The following is a 24,695-nucleotide window of genomic DNA, read 5'->3' on the forward strand; positions in this document are numbered from 1 at the left end:
CCCTCTCACCCCGGGCACGACCTGTTTGCACTTCTCCCCTTAGGCAGATGCTACAGATCTCTGTGCACTAGAACATCTAGGCATAAAAACAATTTTTCCCCCATGCCATCTCCAGCTTAAACAGCTAACGCACGAATCATTACCTGTGTTCTGTCATTCATTTCTGTAATTCATTCAAGTATTATGTAAATACATATGCATCTCTTTATTTATACTGCTGTATATAGAGTAAATAATGCATAAATCTGTACAGAAATCTTCTGTTCCAGATTCATACACATTATTGTTTTTTTTAAGTCTTACTATTTAAATGTTTTTTTTCTGTTCTCATGTCAGATATATATATAAATATAGCTAATTCTGTATTTATATATATATATAGCTAATTCTGTATTTATATATATATATATATCTGACTAAATATATATAATTACTATATATCTGAATAAAGCTAATTCTGATTCTGATAAACACTTTGAGGTGCTTCATAAGTAGAAGAGGACAGGTGTCAGTCATGTGCTTAGACAGTGGCACAAATTTGTTGGCACTGAATGAGAGTTGCGAGAAGCACTGAGCAACCTGAACCATATCAAAATTGAAAATGGCATGCTTCAGAAAGGCATTAAATGGAACTTAAACAGTCCAGCTGCTTCCCATCAGGGTGGAGTTTGGGAGTGTCAAATCCGGTACAGTAGAGTAGAGTACACTTAGTGCTCTCTTAAAAGAAGCGTCTATCAATGATGACAGTCTTCACACCATCATGTGCAACGTGGAAAGCATCATTAACAACAAATAAATAACTAGTGCATCAGACAATCTGAATGACTTTGAGGATTTGATGCCTACCCATTTACTGTTGCTGAAAACTCTACCCAACCTACCACCTTCAAAAAGGAGAACCAATATGCAAGAAAACGCTGGAAACAGGTCCAATATCTTGCTGATTTGTTTTGGAGTAGATGGACTAAGGAGTACCTACCCATTCTACAAGAGTGCAGTAAATGGGTAAGACCTAAAAAGAACTTTGAGCCAGACGATGTGGTGTTGGTGGTGGACAGTTCTTCCTCACGCAATTCACGGATAGTGGGAAGAGTAATAGAAACCTTGCCAGATACCAGTGGAGCTGTATGCCAAATGAAGCTACAAACCAAGACAAGTAAACAAACTGTGTCTAATTTAAGAGGCAATTTAAGTATGCAGAATAACAGAATCATCAAGAAGACAGACAATGGAAATGTGAAAAAACTAAGCTGCGGTTTACTATGTAAAAATAAGCATGTGTCCTAAGCATGAAAGACCACTACCACTGTCATCAAGGCATCAAAATGTGCAATAAACACTTACAATACATATTACCATTCATAAGCTAAAATGTGTACTCTCACCCATACAGTTTGATATACATGCTCAGGGAACGTTCTCCAATCGTACTGTATGTGTACAGTATGTACATTGAGCACTGTTGTTCACTTGGCTTGTTTGGGGCCAAATTTATTTGATTCATTTGTTTGTTTGTTTTTTTAAATATATAAAACAATTAATTTCATTGGATGAATTTGCCTGTCTTTTATCAGATTTACCGGTTGTTAGAATTTCTATTTTGTGCTGGTCAATTATAAACAATAGATAAAATTAGACTGCTAGCAAAAACTTGAGAGAATTGTGTGGGGCCGAGAGGCTGTTGCTGCAAATATTTCGTGGCCTCCTACACTAACAGTTGTAATCTCACTCCAGACTTTTTATAAAACTTCAGAGCCTTGTTTCAAAGTTGCTGTTAATGTGGTGGTTATTTCAGCTTAATACAAAACTTTGTATATTTAGTTTAACTGCACTGTTAAAAAGTGTCATTCTATCAACTGAGTTCTCCATTTACTTAAACAGCTGAATGCTCTGGTAATATTAGTGGTGTGATTCATTTCAGGAGCTATCAAATTGCAATTTAAGGTCAGAGCATAGCTCATACATACACTAAAATATTAAAATACTAACGCTTATTTTTGGGCTTTTTGTTACTTTATTATTCAGACAGGACAGTGGAGAGATGACAGGAAAGTATTGAGTAGATAGAGGGGGTAAAAAGGGATCAGCATAGGACCTCGAGACAGGAATCAACTCGGGTCACGTGAGCGCAGTTGTGCTGTACATGTCGGCGCGTTAACCGCAAGGCTATCGGCGCCACAAATTAAGATATGTTTGATGCATTCTGAGAGTTATTAGAGCATGGTATTTTGCATGTGTAATTCAACTGGGCGTTCTTGCAAAAACTACGAAATATTCCTAGAACACTAACATGTTGCACAGGTATCAACATGTGATATACACTCTCATTTACATCATCAGAAGATGAATTCAAAGAGACCAAACTTGGCATTGTTGTTGATATACTAACTAGAGATCTATCATAACACAGGCATAAAACAGTATACAATAAAAAAGACAATATGCAAGAACAGTAATAATATACACGATGACCTGAGGATATGTGTTCCTTCAAGGAAAGGGTTTTTTTCTTATGAATTAATCAGAGAAGAGTCCTTTTTATTGGAATTATGGGTCTTTCCTATGGAGAAATGTGGTAAGAGTGAGAACTCTCAACATGCCATTACGTGGTAAAGTTTATCTGGTCTGGCCGAGTAGTCCTGGTTGCCATACCATTGTGTGTCTGATTGGTCTAAATGCTACCTATTATTGCTCTTTTATTGGTTTTGAGTGCTTCTATTGTCCTCATTTGTAAAAGCGTCTGCTAAATGCCTAAAAGTAATGTAATGAATATTACTGTACTGGAAGCCATTGCTCATGAGAAATGGGCTAAGATTCCTCAGGATCACTGCCAGAAGCTAGTCTATGGCTATTTATCTTGTTTGCAGCAGGTCATTACAGCAAAACGGTGCTCTACTAAATATTAAAGATGCTTGTTAATAATTTTGAGACTGCAGAAATCATTAAAAGTTGCACTTTCAGTTAAATTTGGTGAAACCACAAAGCATTCGCTATGTTGATCTATTTTAGCAAACAGCTGAAAGTCTGTAAATTTGGGCAATAAACCTGATTTGCAACGGAGGTTAAATTATTATGATTGTAATGCAACTGTATAATTCATACTTCTTTGGACAGAATCATAATTTCTATTTTTTTCCACTGAATTTAGTAATCTGATTAGCATTAGTGCCTTCCAGTGCTTTCTATCTGTGTTTTCTCAGGTGCACACCAGAGTCTTATCTTCCCCAGATTTCAATCTCACATAAACAACACATAACACACATTGTTTTTGATTAACTACCTTTACCTAAAATGTGAGTGTTTACTGTTGCCTTTGGCATTGTTGATGTACTGTTTCCTATTTAATACTGTACAGCCACCTTGTCACAATTCTGTATTGTTAAAGGCGGTATATAAATAAAGGTGACTTGACTTGACTTGACATGACATAAAAAGGGTCCTATATTCCCAGTTCAATGTTTTGTTAAACTTTATTAATTCATTTGATGCTAAGAAGTTAGACTTTGTGGAGGACTGTAATGAAATCATTTGGAAAGTTCATGTTCAGTGTAGCTGACCTAGTTATCTAGCATCATATGGTAATTGAATCTTTGAGTAATTAGAACATACTTTGTATAGGGAACACAGTCATGCATTTCTCATGTGCCATATAAATCTGGGGAAAACTAAACTTTCACGTGTCAGCATTCTAAATACTATATCTGTTGGTTATGTGTCCAAACCACAGTGGCTCTAGAGCAGCAACTGTTTTTCTTTTGGGTATGTAAACTAATTAACCCCTCTGCCAAAATAGGAGCTTGTACGAGGAGAAGTTAAAGGCGTCCTATTATGCTCTTTTACAAAGTCTTGATTTTGTTTTGGGGGTGTACTAGAACATGCTTTCATGCTTGGTGGTTTGAAAAACGCATTATTTTTTAACATAATTGACATTATTACAAAACATTTTTCCCAGCCTGGCACAAATGGCTTGATTAGTTCCCGATTTAATGAGGGAAATGTGTTGTGATTGGTTAGCTGTCCCACTGCATTGCGATTGGCGAACATCTTAGACGGTATTTCAGTACTGCCACGCCCCTTGTCAAAGAAGCATTTCCGTGTACAACTGTTAGCGCAAGCTAGATTAAAGTGATTCTTCCGTTTTAAATATGGACATTTTTTTTTTTACAAAAATGCATCTATTCGCTACAGGAGGTCTTTATTGACCTATTCTACACTGTATGATGAAATAATCTCTTACCACACACTGCACATGTCTGCGGCGCTTTACGGCTCCGACGCGGCAACACGAGTAGATCGCGGCTTCGGCATGTGTTTCGAAAAGGTTTCGACCCCCTGTACTGCACACGTCTGCGACACATTACTGCTCTGAAGCGGCCACTCTAATTGATGCTTGTGTTTTACCTGCCGCGCTGAGGCTCATTAAAGCGGCTCTCCGCGCTGCATCCCTAAAGTTAGGCTCCCACCTCGTCCCTACCCACCCACCATCAATTCGAATTTCCGTAGGCGGTATTTAATCACATCTTACAGCGAATGAGTATGATGGACCCATGTGGGAGCACAGAGCTGCCAAGAAGTCTCAAAACACATACAAATCCAAGGTGAATAATAAATGATTTTTAAGAAATAAATAATAAACTTGTCCATTTTAAACATTCAAAACTTTTTGTGCAGTTGTACATCTGTGAATTATGTTTTGCAATCATGATATGTATTTGAAAAATATGTAATTTTATTTTGCACACGTGAATGTGTGGATGGGGGTGGAGGATGTTGACACATTTATACAATCTTACCACAGTATCTCCAGTTTACAGTGAGGATCCTTTAGTAGATCAGAGAAAAGATTCAGTCTTGATGCTCCTAGCTTATTAAATGACAGATTCAGTTGTCTCAGGTGTGAAGGGTTTGATCTCAGAGCTGAAGCCAGAGCAGCACAACCTTCTTCTGTGACACCACAATTAATCAACCTGTAGAGATTAAAGATGCATAGTGAATTGATCTCAGTTTAGTTGCAGAAAAAAAAATCCACAGGAAATGGTGAAGTCACTGGCTTTGTAATAATCACAGTATGTTGTGCAAGAAATTTCTATCAGGCAGGGAATTCAAGGAAAAAAAAAAAATCAGGGAATCAACCTCAAATATGGCTTATCATTTAAAATGAAATATGTAAGCAGATGCAACTTTAGAATCAGAATGAGCCTTATTGCCTTTATTGCGAGGAACTTGTTTTTGTGACATTTGTGAATTTTTTAGGAAAGGAAAGGAAAGAAAATTGATTTGAATTTGAAACAAATTTGAATTTGATTACATTATATCTATAAAAAGCTTGAAATGTATATTTTAATTCATTTTAAATGAATAAAAGGAAACTCTCTGATTATGTAATCGGTATACAGGTGCGTCCATTATAGGCTACTGTAGATATTCACAACAAACACTGACTCAGAAAACACTAGTTTAATAATAAATAATGAAAACATGTCCTTGCACATTCATAGTCATTAATATTGCTAGTGCTTTGTGGAAAGCTTTACAGTCAAACCAAAAATTATTCAGACACCAGATATAATTTTTTATATTTTTTTTCTAGTGGGTGCAGGCCCCTCTAGTTCATTTATGTAAGTGATGATAGCAAAATAAAGTAAAATGTGACATATTATTCCCAAAAATTGTTCATACAGTGTTGTTCATACCAGTAAAATTGATAAAAATTTGGGACCAAAAATTTTATTTGACACTTTGACCTGATCATGTTTTTGTTACATACCTTTCATTATCAAGATGAATTTGTTCTGACACAGTTTAACGCTTGAGTTCTTGTCATATTTTATTACCGTTTTCTAAACTATAGAGAATAAATAATGTGAAAAATGTTGAACAGGTTTGAATCAATTTTGGTTTGACTGTTTGTAGTGTACTGTGTGAGTGTGACTTACTGAACTGATCTAGATTCTTTAACCACAGGCAGCAGGTTCTGAAGAACTTCATCGGCTGTATTTTGTGCTCCAATAAACTGTTTTAGATAAAAAACATCAATCTTCCGCTCTGATGTCAGCAACACATAAACCAGAGCTGACCACTGTGAAGAGGAGAGTTTAGTTTCTCCTATTTTTCTAGATTTCAGATAATCTTGGATCTCCTGCATCAGTGAATCATCACCCAGTTCATTCAGACAGTGGAACAGATTGATGGATCTCTCTGGAGAGTGATTCTCTTTGATCTTCTGCTTGATGTACTCAGCCGTTCCCTCTTTGTTGAAGGAGCAGCTTCCTGTCTGAGTTAGTAGTTCTCGCAAGAGAGTCTGATTGGACTCTAATGAGAGACCCAGAAGAAAACGCAAGAAAAGACCCAGATGTTCATTCTTACTCTGTAAAGACTCATCCACAGCTCTGTGATGCAGCTCAGATATTGAAACAGATTTCTTCTGGTTAAAAAGTTTGGAAAACCGACTTTCTTTGGTGTAGTCAAATACATTTAGGTAGATCTTTGTAAAGCAGAGGTGTGCATATAGAGCTGCTAGATGTTCCTGGATGCTCGGATGAACAAAGCAGAAGACTCTCCACTGATACAAGCCAAACCCCTCTCTGAAGATCTGAGTGCACAATCCTGAGTACACTGATGCTTTTGTTTCATCAAAACCACACTCTTGCAGGTCTTCCTCATAGAAGATCAGGTTGCCTTTCACAAGCTGCTCAAAAGCCAGTTTCCCCAGTTTGACAATCATGAATTCATCTTTGACTTTCTTCTCATAGTCCTTCTCGTGTTTGATGTTGGTCTGAATGATCAGGAAGTGTGTGTACATCTGAGTGAGAGTCTTGGGAATCTCTTCACTCTCTGCTTCACTCAACATCTTCTCTAGAACAGTGGCTGAGATCCAGCAGAACACTGGGATGTGGCACATGATGTAGAGGCTCCTTGATGACTTCAAGTGTGTGATGATTGTATTGGCCAGACTCTGATCACTGATTCTCTTCCTGAAGTATTCTTCCTTCTGTGGATCATTGAAGCCTCGTACCTCTGTCACTCGATGGACACACTCAGAGGGAATGAGATCAGCTGCTGCTGGTCTGGAGGTGATCCAGATGAGAGCAGAGGGAAGCAGATTCCCCACAATGAGGTTCATCAGCAGCACGCTCAGTGAGGCTGATTCACCTACATCACACAACCTCACATTGCTCTGACAATCCAGAGACAGACGACACTCATTCAAACCATCAAAGATGAACAACACTTTATATTCATCACTGGATATTTTCATGTGTTTTGTTTCAGGGAAAAAGATGTGAAGAAGTTTTGAAAGACTGAGTGTTTTGTTCTTCATCAAGTTGAGCTCTCTGAAAGGAAGTGGAAATATGAGCTGGATGTCCTGATTCTCTTTCCCTTCAGCCCAGTCCACAATGAACTTCTGCACAGAGACTGTTTTTCCAATGCCAGCGACTCCCTTTGTCAGCACAGTTCTGATGGCTTTGTCTTGTCCAGGTAAAGGTCTAAAGATGTCACTGCATTTGATCGATGTGTCCACTGTTGCTGCTCTCCTGGTTTGTGTCTCAGTCTGTCTCACCTCATGCTCATTACTGATCTCTCCACTTTCACTCTCTGTGATGTAGAGCTCTGTGTAGATCTCATTCAGGAGTGTTGGGTTTTCCTGCTTTGCTGTTCCTTTATACAGAAACTGAAATGTCTTCTTCAGATTTAATTTAAGCATGCATTGGATCAGTTGAGAATTATCGCTGAAAGATAAAATTATATATCACGCAACATAAATGAAACAATAAAGTGGTAGTAAATTAAATGAAGAGTTAATAATCAAATATCTAAGCAAAATGTGACCAAGAGTGCTGTTATTCCAAATATCAGCATGGCAGTGATTCGTCTCTAGGCGCAAGGCTGCAGGTAATCACAATGGTATTGATATTCAGATTAATAGCATGATTCTGAGTGTGATACAGCAGTTCAATAACATACAGTTTAAATACAACATTGCTGGGTACTGTATCTCTTTTACTCCGCTAATGAAAAGTTTAAAAGTCACAACAAAATTACCCTTCGAGCATCTCAAAGCAAAAGGCAGTAGGAGTTTTGTTCAGGAATGAATCAGCATTTCTATGTGACTCCAAAAAAAGAGCGGCATTACCTATATTATTATTTTGTGAATATAAACTTTATCAAATTTAACAACAAAATTAGATATTAATTTTGGGTCCACTGTAAGAGAATCATTAATCTTAAGTTTCTTTAAAGAGGAAAAATCAATATTTTAAAAATACTTCGAATTTGATTCACCTTTTTCTAACCACTTTCTCCTTGACCTTATAAACACCCACTTAGCTTGATATTCATAGATTTGTTCTAATTCCAACTGTAAATTTCTTACAAGATTTTTATCTTGTTCACTTTTTATTTGTTTGTCATGTATATACGTTATGTTTTGAATTAAAATATTTTCTTTGTTTCTTTTGGCTTTGGCTATTTCTTTACTTCTTGAGACTGCATATTTCATAATTTCCCAATTTGTTGCATATAAGTCTGATATTTTAGCATGATATTTTAGAGTTCTAGTATTACAAAAGCTGATAACTATATGGATCATTTTATGGTCACTAAAGACTGAATGCTTTTATGATGCAAGATTAATGTAAACAGCCCACTGTGAACACCCTTGTAATTCACTTCTACCTTTTTTTAATTTTATGAATGATTATTTTAGGTTCAAGTGTGTGTAAGAATTTGGAAACAAGCAGAGTATGGCTGTTTCTAAAGCAAGCAGTGCCATCTGCTGTTTAAAACTAAGCTCAGAATCTATTTGAGAAAGAATTGTGATGCATTTTAAAAAATCTCAGAATCAATCCTGAATCATTTCTCGATTCACGATGCATTGATTTATTTTCTCAGCCCTATTTTCCACCATTTGAAGTGCTTCTTATCTTGCCAAATAATTTAAAGTGTTTGTTTTTTGTTTTCTGATGTTATAAAAACTGGGTGTGGGCATTATGACTGTGAGCTTGTGATTAGGTCTGCAGGAGTTTGGGCGGGACTCTGATATGCAGCTCCAGCTCAGGATCACTACTGAGCAGACTCTGGCTTCAAATGATGTCACCAGTGCAATATGACAGCAACCATACTAGGATGTGTTGGCTTCACATTTCTATAATGGAAGGAAGTGGAGACGCGTCGCTCATTTTTTTATTTTTATTTTTTTAAACAGTCTATGATGTGTGCTTTTTTAAATATTCTCATAAAAAAGTTTTTTTTTTTTTTTTTTGCGAGTACATTAGCATGAGCACAGTTGTAACATCTTCACCTCGTCCATAAAGTATCATAAGTAAAATGATGTCAAACACATTGGAAATAATATATCAAAGATAAAAGCAACATTCCCCGTTAGTAATTTTAGATAATATTTTTTTTAAGGCAATTATTATTCATTATAAGAAAAATGGAGGAGGAGGAGGTTGAGATATTTTATAAAAACTTACGTCAGTATTTTCAGTTTACAGTGAGGATCCTGCAGTAGATCAGAAAGCTGCTTGACTCCAAAAGCTCCCATTTCATTTCCAGTCAGATTCAGTTCTCTCAGGTATGAGGGGTTTGATTTCAGAGCTGAAGCCAGAGCAGCACAACCTTCATCTGTGACACCACAATACCTCAACCTGTAGAGAACAACGACACTCTTAACTCTCTCAGTTCAGATCTACAGCTCAGGTAAGCAGGAACTTCACAATCAGAAAAAAAGACTTAATTCATGACATGATTAACAGGTCCAGTCTAAGGTTCAGACACACTTCTACATGGCACTTGAGGAGGTTAATTTCAATACCATAAAAATGTAAGAATCTTTATATTTTTATGTGAGTACTACAAAATCCTCAACACATCTGTATGATATAAAAACAATTGTCATATCTTCATATTATCTATATAGTGTAATAATGATATTTACACAATCCTGTTGCTCAAACAGAACAGCATGCTGCGATGAACACCAAGATCATTGGTTCAGTTTACAGGGAAAGCAAGAGCTGATAAAGACCCTGAATGCAATGCAAGTTGCATTCTAATTATGTTCTGTTCAGCTATTTGAAGGTGCACTTTTTTTTTGCTTGTCTTAATTTTATTAAAAATCATTAATTATTAACACTAGGATGATAATAAAGGAGGATGTTATACTGTTATACACTCTTACTTCAGTTTTTCCAGTTTACAGTGAGCATACTTCAGTAGATCAGAGAGCAGATTTACTCCTGAGACTCCTATTTCATTTCCAGACAGATCCAGTTCTCTCAAGTGTGAGGGGTTTGATTTCAGAGCTGAAGTCAGAGCAATGCAACCTTCATCTGTGACTCCACAATCCCACAACCTGTAGAGAATAATGACACTCTTCAGTCTCTCAGCTCCGGATCTACAGCTCAAGTAAGCAGGAAATTCACAATCAGAAAGAGAGACTTAATCCATTGTCACTATGTTAAAGGAGAAGTCCACTTCCAAAACTTCCAAAAGATTCCCATATAATGTACTCACCCCCTTGTCATCCAAGATGTTAAGGGTATGTTAAGGGTCAAAAAACTCCAATCGTATTTTCTCCCTCAACTTTAAAAATCATTTCAAAATCACCCTACATCACTGAAGAAGTACCGACCCAGTCTTTGCAAAGTGAACATGCAAAGATCAAACACCCTTAACAAAAAAGGTAAAACAGCGAAAATACGATCAGAGTTTTTAGACATACCCTAACTGTCTTGAGCCAGAATACAGGGAGTATTCAGGGAGAGCAAGATGAGCGTTTGACATTAGAAAGTACATAAATTGTACTATTTTTATAAAAATAACCGATCGTTACGCTAGATAAGACCCTTCTTTCTCGTCTGGGATCGTTAACAACCGCATTTGGGATCGTTTGAAGCTGCATTTAAACTGCATTTTGGAAGTTCAAAATCGGGACACCATATCAGAAAACAATTTCTTTACGACTGAAGACAGACAGACATGAACATCATGGATGACAAGGGGGTGAGTACATTATATGTGAATCTTTGTTTTGGAAGTGGACTTCTTCTTTAAGACTGTGTCTTAAAAACTATTTTGACCAACTAGCCAAGAGTTAATATCGGCTAGCTGGCATTTGTAACTGACTTTAAAAAGTTATAACCAGTCTTGAAGAAAACAAATTAGATGACTAACGTTTTAAAGGGGACATATTATGCACTTTTTTTACAATATGTAATACAAGTCTCTGGTTTCTTCAAAACGTGTCTGTGAAGTTTCAACTTAAAATACCCAACAGATTATTTATTTATTACAGCATGTCAAATTTGCCCCTTTTTGGGTGTGTGCAAAAACACGGCATTTTCGTGTGTGTACCTTTAAATGCAAATGAGTTGCTGATTTGAAGAGGCGGAGCCCTTACAGCTTGCACTTCAGATAGTCTGTCAACAGCAAAACTGGAGAATCTCACGCAGCTAGAATGTCAAAAATTATCTAAGAAATATGCAGCCTCAATAATGTGTGACGTCACTTCCCAATACAAACACGCCCCATAGTGTAGTCTCACCCCTGACACTGATTGACAGGTTTCTGTGTAAGGCATCAGAAATTTAAATGCTAAAGGAATAGCGATTCCATTTGAGTTTTGGCAGGTTACATGTGCGACGCAGAGAAAAAAAAAAAAAAAAAAAGAGTGGAAAAAAAAAGAGACGTGCTAATTAATATTGATATTTACATATGACAGGCTTATAACTAATTGGAAATACAGTTGCAAATGGACTTTGCTTTTCCATTTGAAATTTGGCACTGTGCATTCATGAAAGCAAAAACACAAACGGTAATGCAAGATTTGCAATTGCGTTAGGAATACGTCCCAATTTATGCATCCACATATGGAAAATCCAACTGAAAATCAAATTCCTTTCGAAAATAGTCTGGAATATCCTTTAATAGAAGACAGTATGTAAATAGGCACTACATCCAGATCATTGGTTCAGTTCCAGGAAATGCAATAAAATATCTACCTTAAATACAATGCAAGTCACCTTGGATAAAAGCATCTGCTAAATGTATTCATATAAATTTAAATGAAATTATATTGTACACTTTGAAAAAAAAATTTACTTTAAGAATACAGTCTCTTCAGTTATCTAACAGTGGACTTTTTGCCTTTTATGTTTTTGGTATATCATTCATTTTTCACAGTGGAATGATAATGAAGGAGAATGTTGGATTAAATAATCTCTTATTTCAGTTTTTCCAGTTTACAGTGAGGATCACAGGAAAGTACATGTTAAAATCATAAATGTGATCATGTTTTATCAGTGTAGTGATTGCTGTCAGTGTGACTTACTGAACTGATCTGGATTCTTTAACCACAGGCAGCAGCTTCTGAAGAACTTCATCTGCTTTATTTTGTGCTCCAATAAATTGTTTTAGATCAAAAACATCCATTTTCTGCTCTGATGTCAGCAACACATAAACCAGAGCTGACCACTGTGAAGAGGAGAGTTTGGTTTCTCCTATCTTCCCAGATTTCAGATAATCTTGGATCTCTTGCATCGGTGAATCATCATCCAGTTCATTCAGGCAGTGTAACAGATTCATGGATCTCTCTGGAGAGCGATTCTCCCTGATCTTCTGTTTGATGTACTCAACGGTTTCCTCTTTGATGTAGTAGCAGCTTCCTGTCTGTGTCAGCAGTTCTTGTAATAGAGTCCGATTGGACTCCAATGAGAGACCCAGAAGAAAACGCAGGAAAAGGTCCAGATGTCCATTCTTACTCTGTAAAGCCTCATCCACAGCTCTCTGATGCAGCTCAGATAATGAATAATTTAGAAACCAGTATAAAGTGTTATATATCCAGCCTAAAACGTTAGAGAAGAGCCTTTTTTCAGTTTGGTCAAAAACATTTATGTAGGTCTTTATAAAAGAGAGGTGTGCATATAGAGCTGCTAGATGTTCTTGAATGCTCAGATGAACAAAGCAAAAGACTTTCCCCTGATACAAGCCAAACTCCTCTCTGAAGATCTGAGTGCACAATCCTGAGTACACTGATGCTTCTGTTACATCAATGCCACACTCTCTCAGGTCTTCCTCACAGAAGATCTGGTTGCCTTTTACAAGCTGCTGAAAGGCCAGTTTCCCCAGTTTGACAATCATGTCTTTATCCTTTACTTTTTTCTCATAGTCCTTCTCATGTTTGATGTTGGTCTGAATGATCAGGAAGTGTGTGTACATCTGAGTGAGAGTCTTGGGAATCTCTCCACTCTCTGCTTCACTCAACATCTTCTCTAGAACAGTGGCTGAGATCCAGCAGAACACTGGGATGTGGCACATGATGTAGAGGCTCCTTGATGACTTCAGGTGTGTGATGATTGTATTGGCCAGACTCTGATCACTGATTCTCTTCTTAAAGTATTCCTTCTCCTTTGGCTCACTGAAGCCTCGTACCTCTGTCACGCGATGAACACACTCGAAAGGAATGGTATCAGCTGCTGCTGGTCGGGAGGTGATCCAGATGAGAGCAGAGGGAAACAGATTCCCCACAATGAGGTTCATCAGCAGCACATCCACTGAGGCTGATTTGCTTACATCACACAACCTCATATCGCTCTGAAAATCCAGAGACAGACGACACTCATCCAGACCATCAAAGATGAACAACACTTTATATTCAACTCTGGATATTTCCATTTCTATTGTTTCAGAGAAAAAGATACGAAGTAGATCTGAAAGACTGAGTGTTTTGCCCTTCATCAGATTGAGCTCTCTGCAGGGAAGAGGAAATACGAACTGGATGTCCTGATTCTCTTTCCCTTCAGCCCAGTCCACAATGAACTTCTGCACAGAGACTGTTTTTCCAATGCCAGCGACTCCCTTTGTCAGCACAGTTCTGATGACTTTGTCTTGTCCAGGTAAAGGTCTAAAGATGTCATTGCATTTGATTGGTTTGTCCCCTGTTGCTGCTCTCCTGGTTTGTGTCTCAATCTGTCTCACCTCATGCTCATTACTGATCTCTCCACTTTCACTCTCTGTGATGTAGAGCTCTGTGTAGATCTCATTCAGGAGTGTTGGGTTTCCCTGCTTTGCTGTTCCTTCATACAGACACTGAAACTTCTTTATTAGATTTGATTTAAATCTGCTTTGAACGAGTTGAAAGTCATGACTGAAAGATTAAAACAATACATTTACAACATAAATTAAAGAGGTCAAAGTGAAAGTAATATATATCCATCTAGACAGAAATTTCATACCTCAAATTAGTTATCTGCATGGACACACAGCTGGACTCGTTTGAGTTTGATCTCTCCCTGTGGAATCTACTTTTAATAGAATAGACAACATAATAAAGCGGAGATACAGAATAGAGATATGAAATTAGTTCATTTTACACAGTTATACCATGGTCTATCTCAATACTTGATTCTGATTGACTAGGTGTGCATTAAAATTGTTCAACCATAGATCAAATAGCAAAAGTGAACTTATTTTATCTATCCAAACTATGCACTGGAAACATCAAACGAAAGCTTTAGCTTTTCAATGCTATGAAGTTACCATGGTATAAGCAGGATAATCTACAGCTAAGTGGGCTAGTCTCAACTCTGGTCATTTGCCTCCATGTTGTGCATTAAAATTCATGATTTTTTTCCTAACATGAACTTCAAATAAAGTCTTAGTAAATCTGTCTTTCTAGACAAAAAAAAAAAAAAGCTGTACAGTACCTCAGATCAGTTGATGTGTTTCTTCCCTTAAATTCTGGTGGTGTGTCCATAGAATGGTCACTCTTCATAGACACACAGTTGGACTCCAGTGAGTTTGATCTCTGCCCCTGGTTTTGACTTTAACAGAACAGAGATAATAAAATAGAGACAGAACAGAGACAAGTATTTATACAGTATACACACCACTTTTAAAATACAGTATTTTGAGAATCACGTCACATCTTTCTTCACCTTTAATGTTATATCAAAGTCAACAAACAAATAGAATATATACGTATATACATTTCTGAATTTTATTGGTTTCAGTATTGCATCTGTCTTTCTAGACAAAAAAAAGCTGTACAGTACCTCAGATCAGTTGATGTGTTTCTTCCCTTAAATTCTGGTGGTTTGTCCATAGAATGGTCACTCTTCATAGACACACAGCTGGACTCCAGTGAGTTTGATCTCTGCCCCTGGTTTTGACTTTAACAGAACAGGGATAATAAAATAGAGACAGAACAGAGACAAGTATTTATACAGTATACACACCTCTTTTAAAATACAGTATTTTGAGAATCACATCACATCTTTCTTCACCTTTAATGTTATATCAAAGTCAACAAACAAATAGAATATATACATTTCTGAATTTTATTGGTTTCAGTATTACATCTGTCTTTCTAGACAAAAAAAAAAAAGCTGTACAGTACCTCAGATCAGTTGATGTGTTTCTTCCCTTAAATTCTGGTGGTGTGTCCATAGAATGGTCACTCTTCATAGACACACAGCTGGACTCCAGTGAGTTTGATCTCTGCCCCTGGTTTTGACTTTAACAGAACAGAGATAATAAAATAGAGACAGAACCGAGACAAGTATTTATACAGTATACACACCTCTTTTAAAATGCAGTATTTTGAGAATCACATCACATCTTTCTTCACCTTTAATGTTATATCAAAGTCAACAAACAAATAGAATATATACATTTCTGAATTTTATTGGTTTCAGTATTACATCTGTCTTTCTAGACAAAAAAAAAGCTGTACAGTACCTCAGATCAGTTGATGTGTTTCTTCCCTTAAATTCTGGTGGTGTGTCCATAGAATGGTCACTCTTCATAGACACACAGCTGGACTCCAGTGAGTTTGATCTCTGCCCCTGGTTTTGACTTTAACAGAACAGAGATAATAAAATAGAGACAGAACCGAGACAAGTATTTATACAGTATACACACCTCTTTTAAAATGCAGTATTTTGAGAATCACATCACATCTTTCTTCACCTTTAATGTTTTATCAAAGTCAACAAACAAATAGAATATATACATTTCTAATTATTACAAAAATTATATTGGTTTCAGTATTACATTAAATCTGTCTTTCTAGACAGACAAAAAAAGCTGTACAGTACCTCAGATCAGTTGATGTGTTTCTTCCCTTAAATTCTGGTGGTGTGTCCATAGAATGGTCACTCTTCATAGACACACAGCTGGACTCCAGTGAGTTTGATCTCTGCCCCTGGTTTTGACTTTACAAAGACAGAACAGAGACAAGTACAGTGGGTATAAAGTCTACACACCACTTTTAAAATACAGTATTTTGAGAATCACGTCACATCTTTCTTCACCTTTAATGTTATATCAAAGTCAACAAACAAATAGAATATATACGTATATACATTTCTGAATTTTATTGGTTTCAGTATTACATCTGTCTTTCTAGACAAAAAAAAAGCTGTGCAGTACCACATACAATAATATGTGAGCAAAATGGATGTACATGTTTGCATTTTTTAGAAAAAAATTATTATGCGTGGTTAGTAAGTTTTGGGAAAATAAACGTAGCTGAAATAAGGCCATAAAACTCACACTGAATAGTCCTGAACAAGGCTTTTGAGTAATCACTCTTGTAGGCTAGAATATTTACTTCAAAATGATGTGAAAATGATCGTGCTTACTCTTTCACAGAAAACAATATATTGATGTAAATTTTCTAAGACATGTTTTGTGATAGAAAGCTGTATGCGAGGGAGGGATAACGGCCATGAATATTTAGTGATTCACACCTGAGAGACAAAAGGCCGTCCCCTAATGGCCCATCAGTGTGACTGTCACTTCGAGGCAGGTAACAAAGAATGAGAGGAAAGTAAGATAATGGGGGGTTTTGGTCATTTGTATTTTATTTACAACGCAATATAATCAAACATACATAATCAAGGTCAAAGACACATTATTGTACTCACTGATCTAACCACAGAGATGTGAACAGACCTTGTGTCATTCCTGTTCAGCAAGTGAAACTAGTAAATCATACCTGATATTTAAGTTTTTGCTGCTTCTTTCCATGGATTCAAGATAAAAAAAATAAAAATAAAAACATCAGTAGTCACAGAGATTATTTTACCATAGAAAATCAGCTAGAAGAACATCATGTTGGTACAGCGCTCTTCAGAGGAAAACTGTTTGAAGGCACTCGAGTAAAAAATCAGCAAGATTCATCAGTTGTGCAGGTATCAGATCACTAAAAAACAAAAACAAAAAACATCTCTGAGTATGTTAATATCAGAAGCATCTGTATATAACGATCTTGTAGTCACAGATTCAGGCATGCTTTGTACTGTCTAAAAAAGGACATTTTATATCTGAGAAACAAATTATCGTTTAGCACGTTATAAAACTCTATTTGGGAACAGATTATTAATAACAAACATGATCTAGACATTCTTAGACTCGTAGTATTCATCATGTTACAGTGTACACTCACATTACTTTTATATCGTACTTGGTTTTATATTATATAGAACATGAAAACTAAATCGCGTCGTAAGAAATTCAGACACAATGAACTACCTATCATTTTCAAAATGTTTCACTCGATTTCAAACATTTTAGCCAGGAATCATAGTTTGGGGAAAAAAGGCTAATAAATGTGTTCAAGCTTATGTCAAAATAACACGTTAACTAATGCAAAAAAAACGCATTACTTACTCATCAGACTGATCTTTTCCTCTGGATCAGCCGCATGTCGCGTTGTGCTCTTTATCTGAGGTGAATTCTGTGTTATTCCTCTCAGCGCGTCGTCTTTTTTCTGAAGGTAAATTCTGCTATTCCTCTCAGCGCGTCTTCTTCCAGAAACGAACAGTAGCCGAGATAAACTTGATGAATCGTCAAGCTTTGTTTAAGATGATGTGGGCGCTAACATGCTGCGCCCTGCACGTGGCTATTTATCACATCAAAAGCAAAAGCAGCTCTTGGGCGTGATCACATTAAAAATAATTAGCTCTGAGGGCAAAACTGTATATCATGTTGGTTTCATACAGATTACTTTAGCACAGAATATTTGTTTTTGAAAAGACTTGATTTATTTAAAAGAGATATCAAGCTTTCTATAGATATCTATAAATCTCTCCTCTCTGAGTGTCGAGTATTCACTGAGTTTAGGTTCATTTTATTGACGCATTTCTAAAAGCCGTTCGCGGAGACAGTGAAGACTGAGAAAGCACCCTGTGTATTTTCTTTATTTTTAAGAAGCACACAGTTCTGTTTTTATTTCGAGTGTGCACAAATAAAAGTATACACTTTATGGTTTCTAATGATGTATAACACTTATTTGTGTGACCAAAATCGACAGAGTATTTTTAGTGTTTTTGGCACTGATCTTAAAAAAAGTGAGCTGATCACGCCGGCGTGATCGTCGACCCCAGGGAGTTAATGTTATATCAAAGTCAACAAACAAATAGAATATATACATTTCTAATCATTACAAAACTTAGATTGGTTTCAGTTTTACATTAAATCTGTCTTTCTAGACAGACAAAAAAAGCTGTACAATACCTCAGATCAGTTGATGTGTTTCTTCCCTTAAATTCTGGTGGTGTGTCCATAGAATGGTCACTCTTCATAGACACACAGCTGGACTCCAATGAGTTTGATCTCTGCCCCTGGTTTTGACTTTAACAGAACAGAGATAATAAAATAAGGACAGAATCGAGACAAGTATTTATACAGCATACACACCTCTTTTAAAATGCAGTATTTTGAGAATCACATCACATCTTTCTTCACCTTTAATGTTATATCAAAGTCAACAAACAAATAGAATATATATGTATATACATTTCTGAATTTTATTGGTTTCAGTATTACATCTGTCTTTCTAGACAAAAAAAAAGATGTACAGTACCTCAGATCAGTTGATGTGTTTCTTCCCTTAAATTCTGGTGGTGTGTCCATAGAATGGTCACTCTTCATAGACACACAGCTGGACTCCAATGAGTTTGATCTCTGCCCCTGGTTTTGACTAACAGAACAGAGATAATAAAATAAGGACAGAACCGAGACAAGTATTTATACAGTGTACACACCTCTTTTAAAATGCAATCTTTCTTCACCTTTAATGTTATATCAAAGTCAACAAACAAATAGAATATATATGTATATACATTTCTGAATTTTATTGGTTTCAGTATTACATCTGTCTTTCTAGACAGACAAAAAAAGCTGTACAATACCTCAGATCAGTTGATGTGTTTCTTCCCTTAAATTCTGGTGGTGTGTCCATAGAATGGTCACTCTTCATAGACACACAGCTGGAGTCCAGTGAGTTTGATCTCTGCCCCTGGTTTTGACTTTAACAGAACAGAGATAATAAAATAAGGACAGAACCGAGACAAGTATTTATACAGTATACACACCTCTTTTAAAATGCAGTATTTTGAGAATCACATCACATCTTTTTCTTCACCAAATTTAACGTTATATCAAAGTCAACAAACAAATAGAATATATATGTATATACATTTCTGAATTTTGTCAACAAACAAATAGAATATAATGTATTCTTCTGAATTGGTTTCAGTATTACATCTGTCTTTCTTTTAAAATGCAATCTTTCTTCACCTTTAAGACAAAGTCAACAAACAAATAGAAAAAGTATATACATTTCTGAATTTTACAGTATCCTTTCGAGACAGATCAGTTGATGTGTTTCTTCCCTTAAATTCTGGTGGTTTGTCCATAGAATGGTCACTCTTCATAGACACACAGTTGGACTCCAGTGAGTTTGATCTCTGCCCCTGGTTTTGACTTTAACAGAACAGAGATAACAAAATAGAGACAGAACAGAGACTAAGTATTTATACAGTATACACACCTCTTTTAATATGCAGTATTTTGAGAATCACATCACATCTTTCTTCACCTTTAATGTTATATCAAAGTCAACAAACAAATAGAATATATACGTATATACATTTCTGAATTTTATTGGTTTCAGTATTACATCTGTCTTTCTAGACAAAAAAAAAAGCTGTACAGTACCTCAGATCAGCTGATGTGTTTCTTCCCTTAAATTCTGGTGGTGTGTCCATAGAATGGTCACTCTTCATAGACACACAGCTGGACTCCAGTGAGTTTGATCTCTGCCCCTGGTTTTGACTTTAACAGAACAGAGATAATAAAATAGAGACAGAACAGAGACTAAGTATTTATGCAGTGGTATAAAGTCTACACACTTCTTTTAAAGTGCAGTATTTTGAGAATCACATCACATCTTTCTTCACCTTTAATGTTATATCAAAGTCAACAAACAAATAGAATATATATGTTTCTGATTATTGCAATAATTTTATTGGTTTCAGTATTACATTAAAGGTGGGAAAAGATATGACATGATTTAAATATATATATAAATATATATATGTCTTAAAAAGCAGCAATTTTAACAGGGGTGTAGAGATTTTACACAGTTTGTGGTTAATTTTACATGTAGATTAATTTTAGAGAATCAAATTTAGCTTCAGAAATGTTGAAGAGTGAGGATATTGCACAAGAATATTGTCACTAATCTATCTACCCCTAGTTTTGTGTTCTTTTAAGGTCCGTGTATAGAAACCTGTGTGAGACCTTCAGGGTCCTAACTATGTCACAACACCATGAAACAGAGACAACAAACTCGAACTTTAGCAACACTGGCAAAACACCCAAAATACTCTGTTATGTCTTTTTTTAATAATCTAAAGATGACTTTAATGTACCTGCATCCTGAAGTAAAATCTTCATTGCTGCATGTTTCTTTGTCCTCCATGATTTCTTTATGAAGCTGCACAGGTAAGACAGATAATAAAAAAAGTTAATAATTTGTAATTTATTTGAATATAGGGATTATGGCGGCAAAACGCTGATTTATTATTATGTCTCGTATTTGCCATCTCTGTCTGTCACGTTTAGGGTGACCACCTGACAATAGATCTGTTGTGGGACAGTAGGCTTACATGTGCTTTTGCGGGACACGTGTGAGACAGATACATTTACTACAGTCATGCTATGCAAATACTGATTTATATCCGTTATCATATGCGCTTATTTATGTTTCTGACCGCGCACATGTAAACGAGAGAAAGCGCGTCCGTTTTGTGTGAGAGTGAAGAGAATCCACCTGCGAGAGAAGCAGGGCCGCTGCTAGCCAAATGGGTGCCCTATAAGCAGAATTGTATTGTTGGGCCCCCTCCCTCAAATATTAAGGAAGGAAAAAAAAAAAAAAAACACCTTCTATACGAGGTCAAAATATAACTTAAATAAAATTTAAAAGTATAAATAAATAAATTGTAATTACATTGCATTATTTATAAAATAAGTGACTTCCTAATGTTTGAGACAATAAAATCACTGTCAGAAAAAAAGATACAACTGTATTAATAATTATTTTATTTTCTCAAACATTCAGAAATCACAAAAGAAAAAACAATAAACGATAAAACCATGGATAATTTAGGTAAGGGTTTTCACATGTTTTTGTTGAACAAATTCTAGAGGCTGTAGCATTTCTATCCCAAGATTAAATAAATAATTGCATTTAATTAAATGTTTGGTCAATATCAAACAAGGATCTGATCGTGTAAGTGTAAACAACAGCAATTATCAAGCCTTTGGCACCCTTTGCAGGTATTTATAATACAATGCAATGTACATAAATTGTTTAATTTGAATTAGCCTATGTATTTTAACAGTGTTATTCAATGAAACCATATTACATTTAATTAACCAATCATTATTGCCTCATTGTTTTTGTATAATCCATTTTAAGACATTAAAACTAGTATAGTAAGGCAGATGCGTTGGCGGTAAAATTATTACCGACATTAAAACACGTTATTAACATTAACAGCCAAAAAGGTTTTACTGGATTCTGATCGTACCTGAAAGTTATAGACGGGCTTCCTTTTGGGATATTTTATCTTTCTTTTCTCGGCGCCGGACTGCTTATTATGATCATTTGCATTCATCCGCAAAATTAAGCCTCGGGCGCGAATGAGGGAATGGCGCGTCACGTGTGCTTAGCCTGCTGCCTGCGTTCACCGTAAAATGTTCACAGTAACAATTTTTATAAGTATAAATATATGTTCATGTTTTATGTTTATATTTTCACTTATGTATAGGTACATGTTAATATCAATACAGAACGAAAGTGTCTAGTCTGGGATGGTGCCCTACGCAGATTGCGTAGAGATTCATGTTTACAATAACGCGCTCTAGACATTTGTCATTAAAATAACGCCTTAGAAACTGCCTCAAACTAACTATTAAAATAAGAAGAAAGTCGTATCTGAAAGCTGCATCGAGTCTTTAAATTTAATAGAGAATTTCGTGTTTTTTTTTTTCGTGTGCGTCGTAGTTCCACTTTATGAGCTCCGCACATCCTTACGCGGAAACTACGGCGCAAACAGAATCAATAAAAAACCTTCGTAAAAAGGCAAAACAACGTATGCACGTTTTATTAATGTGACAATTAAAAACCAACATACTGATAAAAAATGCGGGACATTTTCTCAATATGCGTCGTGCAGGACAATCGGTGAAAATGCTGTGAAGTAGGGGAGCGCGGAGTAACACACGTGGTTTAAATATTTCCACACATGCTAGCATAACCAAATTTACGGTATTTACTAGCTGCCAAAGCAAAATTCAAAAGCCTTTTGAAGACATGGCTGGATATTTATTTTACCCTAGTAAAAGTAAATTTACTTCAGCCAGAAATGTTTCATCTCACTTTTTAGTATTTGTTTAAAATGAGACAAATCTGCTATTGTTTTAATTTCCAATCTGTTATTTATTAGTTTAACTAGTTTATTAATGCTTGGCAAACCAGCAGAAGACTCTAACCAGTTTTAAATTCCAGTCGCGCTGATGGGGAAAGTTCTAACACTGCGTTACACTCTGCCCCGCTATTATTAAACTATTCTATGACATTAGCGATGTCATTTTCACTATTTATTTTTATAATTTTTAACAAGAAACCACAATAAACAGGTGAATAAAGACTGAAAATCGATGTTTAATGTTCAGAAATTATTATTTCAAGAAATGTAAAGCATTTTGGCTTGTTTATGTGTCTCGTGTTCTATGAGAGCTGTGTTTGGAAGGAGGGCAGTGTTTTTCTGAATGTGTTTCATCTATTTGCGCACATTGTTTTGAACTATACTGTAAAGCTGTTTGCGATCAAGGCCGTCCCACGCATGGTTACGATGCGTTCATTGTCAAACTCTAAAGTTAGAGTATTTGTAATTCTTAAAAAACGCCAATAATTTATTTGAAAAAGTTAATCATTTTATTTTATTGACAAAATATTTTAGTTTGTGGTGTAGGCTATGTATTTTTTCTCATTCGATCAGATAACATTTTAAGCTGTCATATGGTCATGTTACAACGTGCCTCTCCCATGTTACAATGTACCCCACCTACGGGGCATGTTGTCACACTTCCTTTGTTGTGAGATAAATAACGGAAAACGTATACACTGTAATTATGAAACAAAGCGATATATTTGTACTACGTGGATAAAAAAATTGCACTCTGAACCCCACGTGGATTTACACAAATTGAAAATTTCAAAAAGCGTTAGGTTGTGCCCCGCGCTTCCCTACAACGCAAAGCGGGACGGGTGGGCAATCTAGTCACGTTAGAAGTATATAGACTTAAAAAAAAAAAAAAAAAAAACCTTTACACATTTATAAAGTGTAATTTTAATTTTAACAAACAGGGCCTATATGTCCAACAAAAAGATAATTAAAATGATCAGATGATCATGAAATTACTATTAAGTACTTCATGTGTAATGTACTTTAATGTTTAACGGTTACTTACGTTATTTAGGAAGTCACTTTCATTTGCCAGAACGCTTAATCAAAATGTAAGGTTAGACACAGATGATCAAAACGTTCATGGCTTTCCATTTACAGCACGTGAATTCCACAACAATAAACATTACTTTTAGACATTGCCGGTTCAGCATTTCGCAAAATGGCGCATGCATGTAAAACAATATACTTTCACTTTCATTCTGGCTGCGGCTGCTGTTTCAGCATCCTGTGTGGAGACAAAAAAGCTCTTACCATAGACTTAATATTAAACAATTAGTTTGAGGGAAAGACTAGTCTAGTGCCCTCACTAATAATTTAAAAATTTCAAAACTGTATATGGGAAAGAATGATGTTTTAAAATTACGAGTTTGGGACAGGGGATTATTAGGGTGAAGATTCCATTATGATCTTTTAAGGTAATGAATATTAATTCAATTATGCACGAAAAGATCATGGCATCTTGAAGATCCGGAGATCAGTAGCAGAAAATCCAATAATTTCAATTCAAAATGTAAATAAATTAGAATGATCCATGAATTATTTAAAAATAATAGAATTTTACATATACATTAAGTAATTTAGCAGAAGGTCTTATCCAAAGCAACCTCACAAATGAGGATAATGGAAGCAATCAAAATTAACAAAAGAGCAATAAATGCAAGTGCTGACAAGTTTCAGTTAGCCCAAGGCAGTACAAGTAGCAATTTCTTTTTTGTTAATTATATATATAGCAATTTTTTTGTTAATTTTATATATATATATATAAAAAGAAAGAAAATAAAGAACCAGATAGAATAGAGAAGAATAGAGCAGGCAAGTGTTAGAGGCCTTTTTTACTTTTTACTTTTTTTTTTTTTTTTTTACACATAA

General features: G+C 35.7%; 1 protein-coding gene across 1 annotated transcript in view; it reads right to left on the reverse strand.

The window, feature by feature from the left end:
• Positions 1-23,920, reverse strand: part of LOC127161140 (uncharacterized) — a gene marked incomplete at its 3' end in the record, with an annotated part of 43,877 nt that extends 19,957 nt beyond the window's left edge. The window contains exons 1-17 of the mRNA XM_051103788.1: positions 23,830-23,920; positions 20,724-20,788; positions 20,008-20,124; positions 19,200-19,316; positions 18,872-18,988; positions 18,523-18,639; positions 16,101-16,217; positions 15,742-15,858; positions 15,401-15,517; positions 15,057-15,173; positions 14,709-14,825; positions 12,335-14,149; positions 10,184-10,357; positions 9,477-9,650; positions 6,485-7,730; positions 5,937-6,427; positions 4,794-4,967 (exon numbers count right to left, since the gene is read on the reverse strand). Of these exons, the coding sequence (XP_050959745.1) occupies positions 4,794-4,967; positions 5,937-6,427; positions 6,485-7,730; positions 9,477-9,650; positions 10,184-10,357; positions 12,335-14,149; positions 14,709-14,825; positions 15,057-15,173; positions 15,401-15,517; positions 15,742-15,858; positions 16,101-16,217; positions 18,523-18,639; positions 18,872-18,988; positions 19,200-19,316; positions 20,008-20,124; positions 20,724-20,773 (5,177 nt within the window). The remainder of the gene's footprint in view (positions 1-4,793; positions 4,968-5,936; positions 6,428-6,484; positions 7,731-9,476; positions 9,651-10,183; positions 10,358-12,334; positions 14,150-14,708; positions 14,826-15,056; positions 15,174-15,400; positions 15,518-15,741; positions 15,859-16,100; positions 16,218-18,522; positions 18,640-18,871; positions 18,989-19,199; positions 19,317-20,007; positions 20,125-20,723; positions 20,789-23,829) is intronic.
• Positions 23,921-24,695: the final 775 nt, after the last annotated feature.

Source organism: Labeo rohita, unplaced genomic scaffold, assembly GCF_022985175.1.
Source record: "Labeo rohita strain BAU-BD-2019 unplaced genomic scaffold, IGBB_LRoh.1.0 scaffold_558, whole genome shotgun sequence".
NCBI lineage: Eukaryota > Metazoa > Chordata > Actinopteri > Cypriniformes > Cyprinidae > Labeo > Labeo rohita.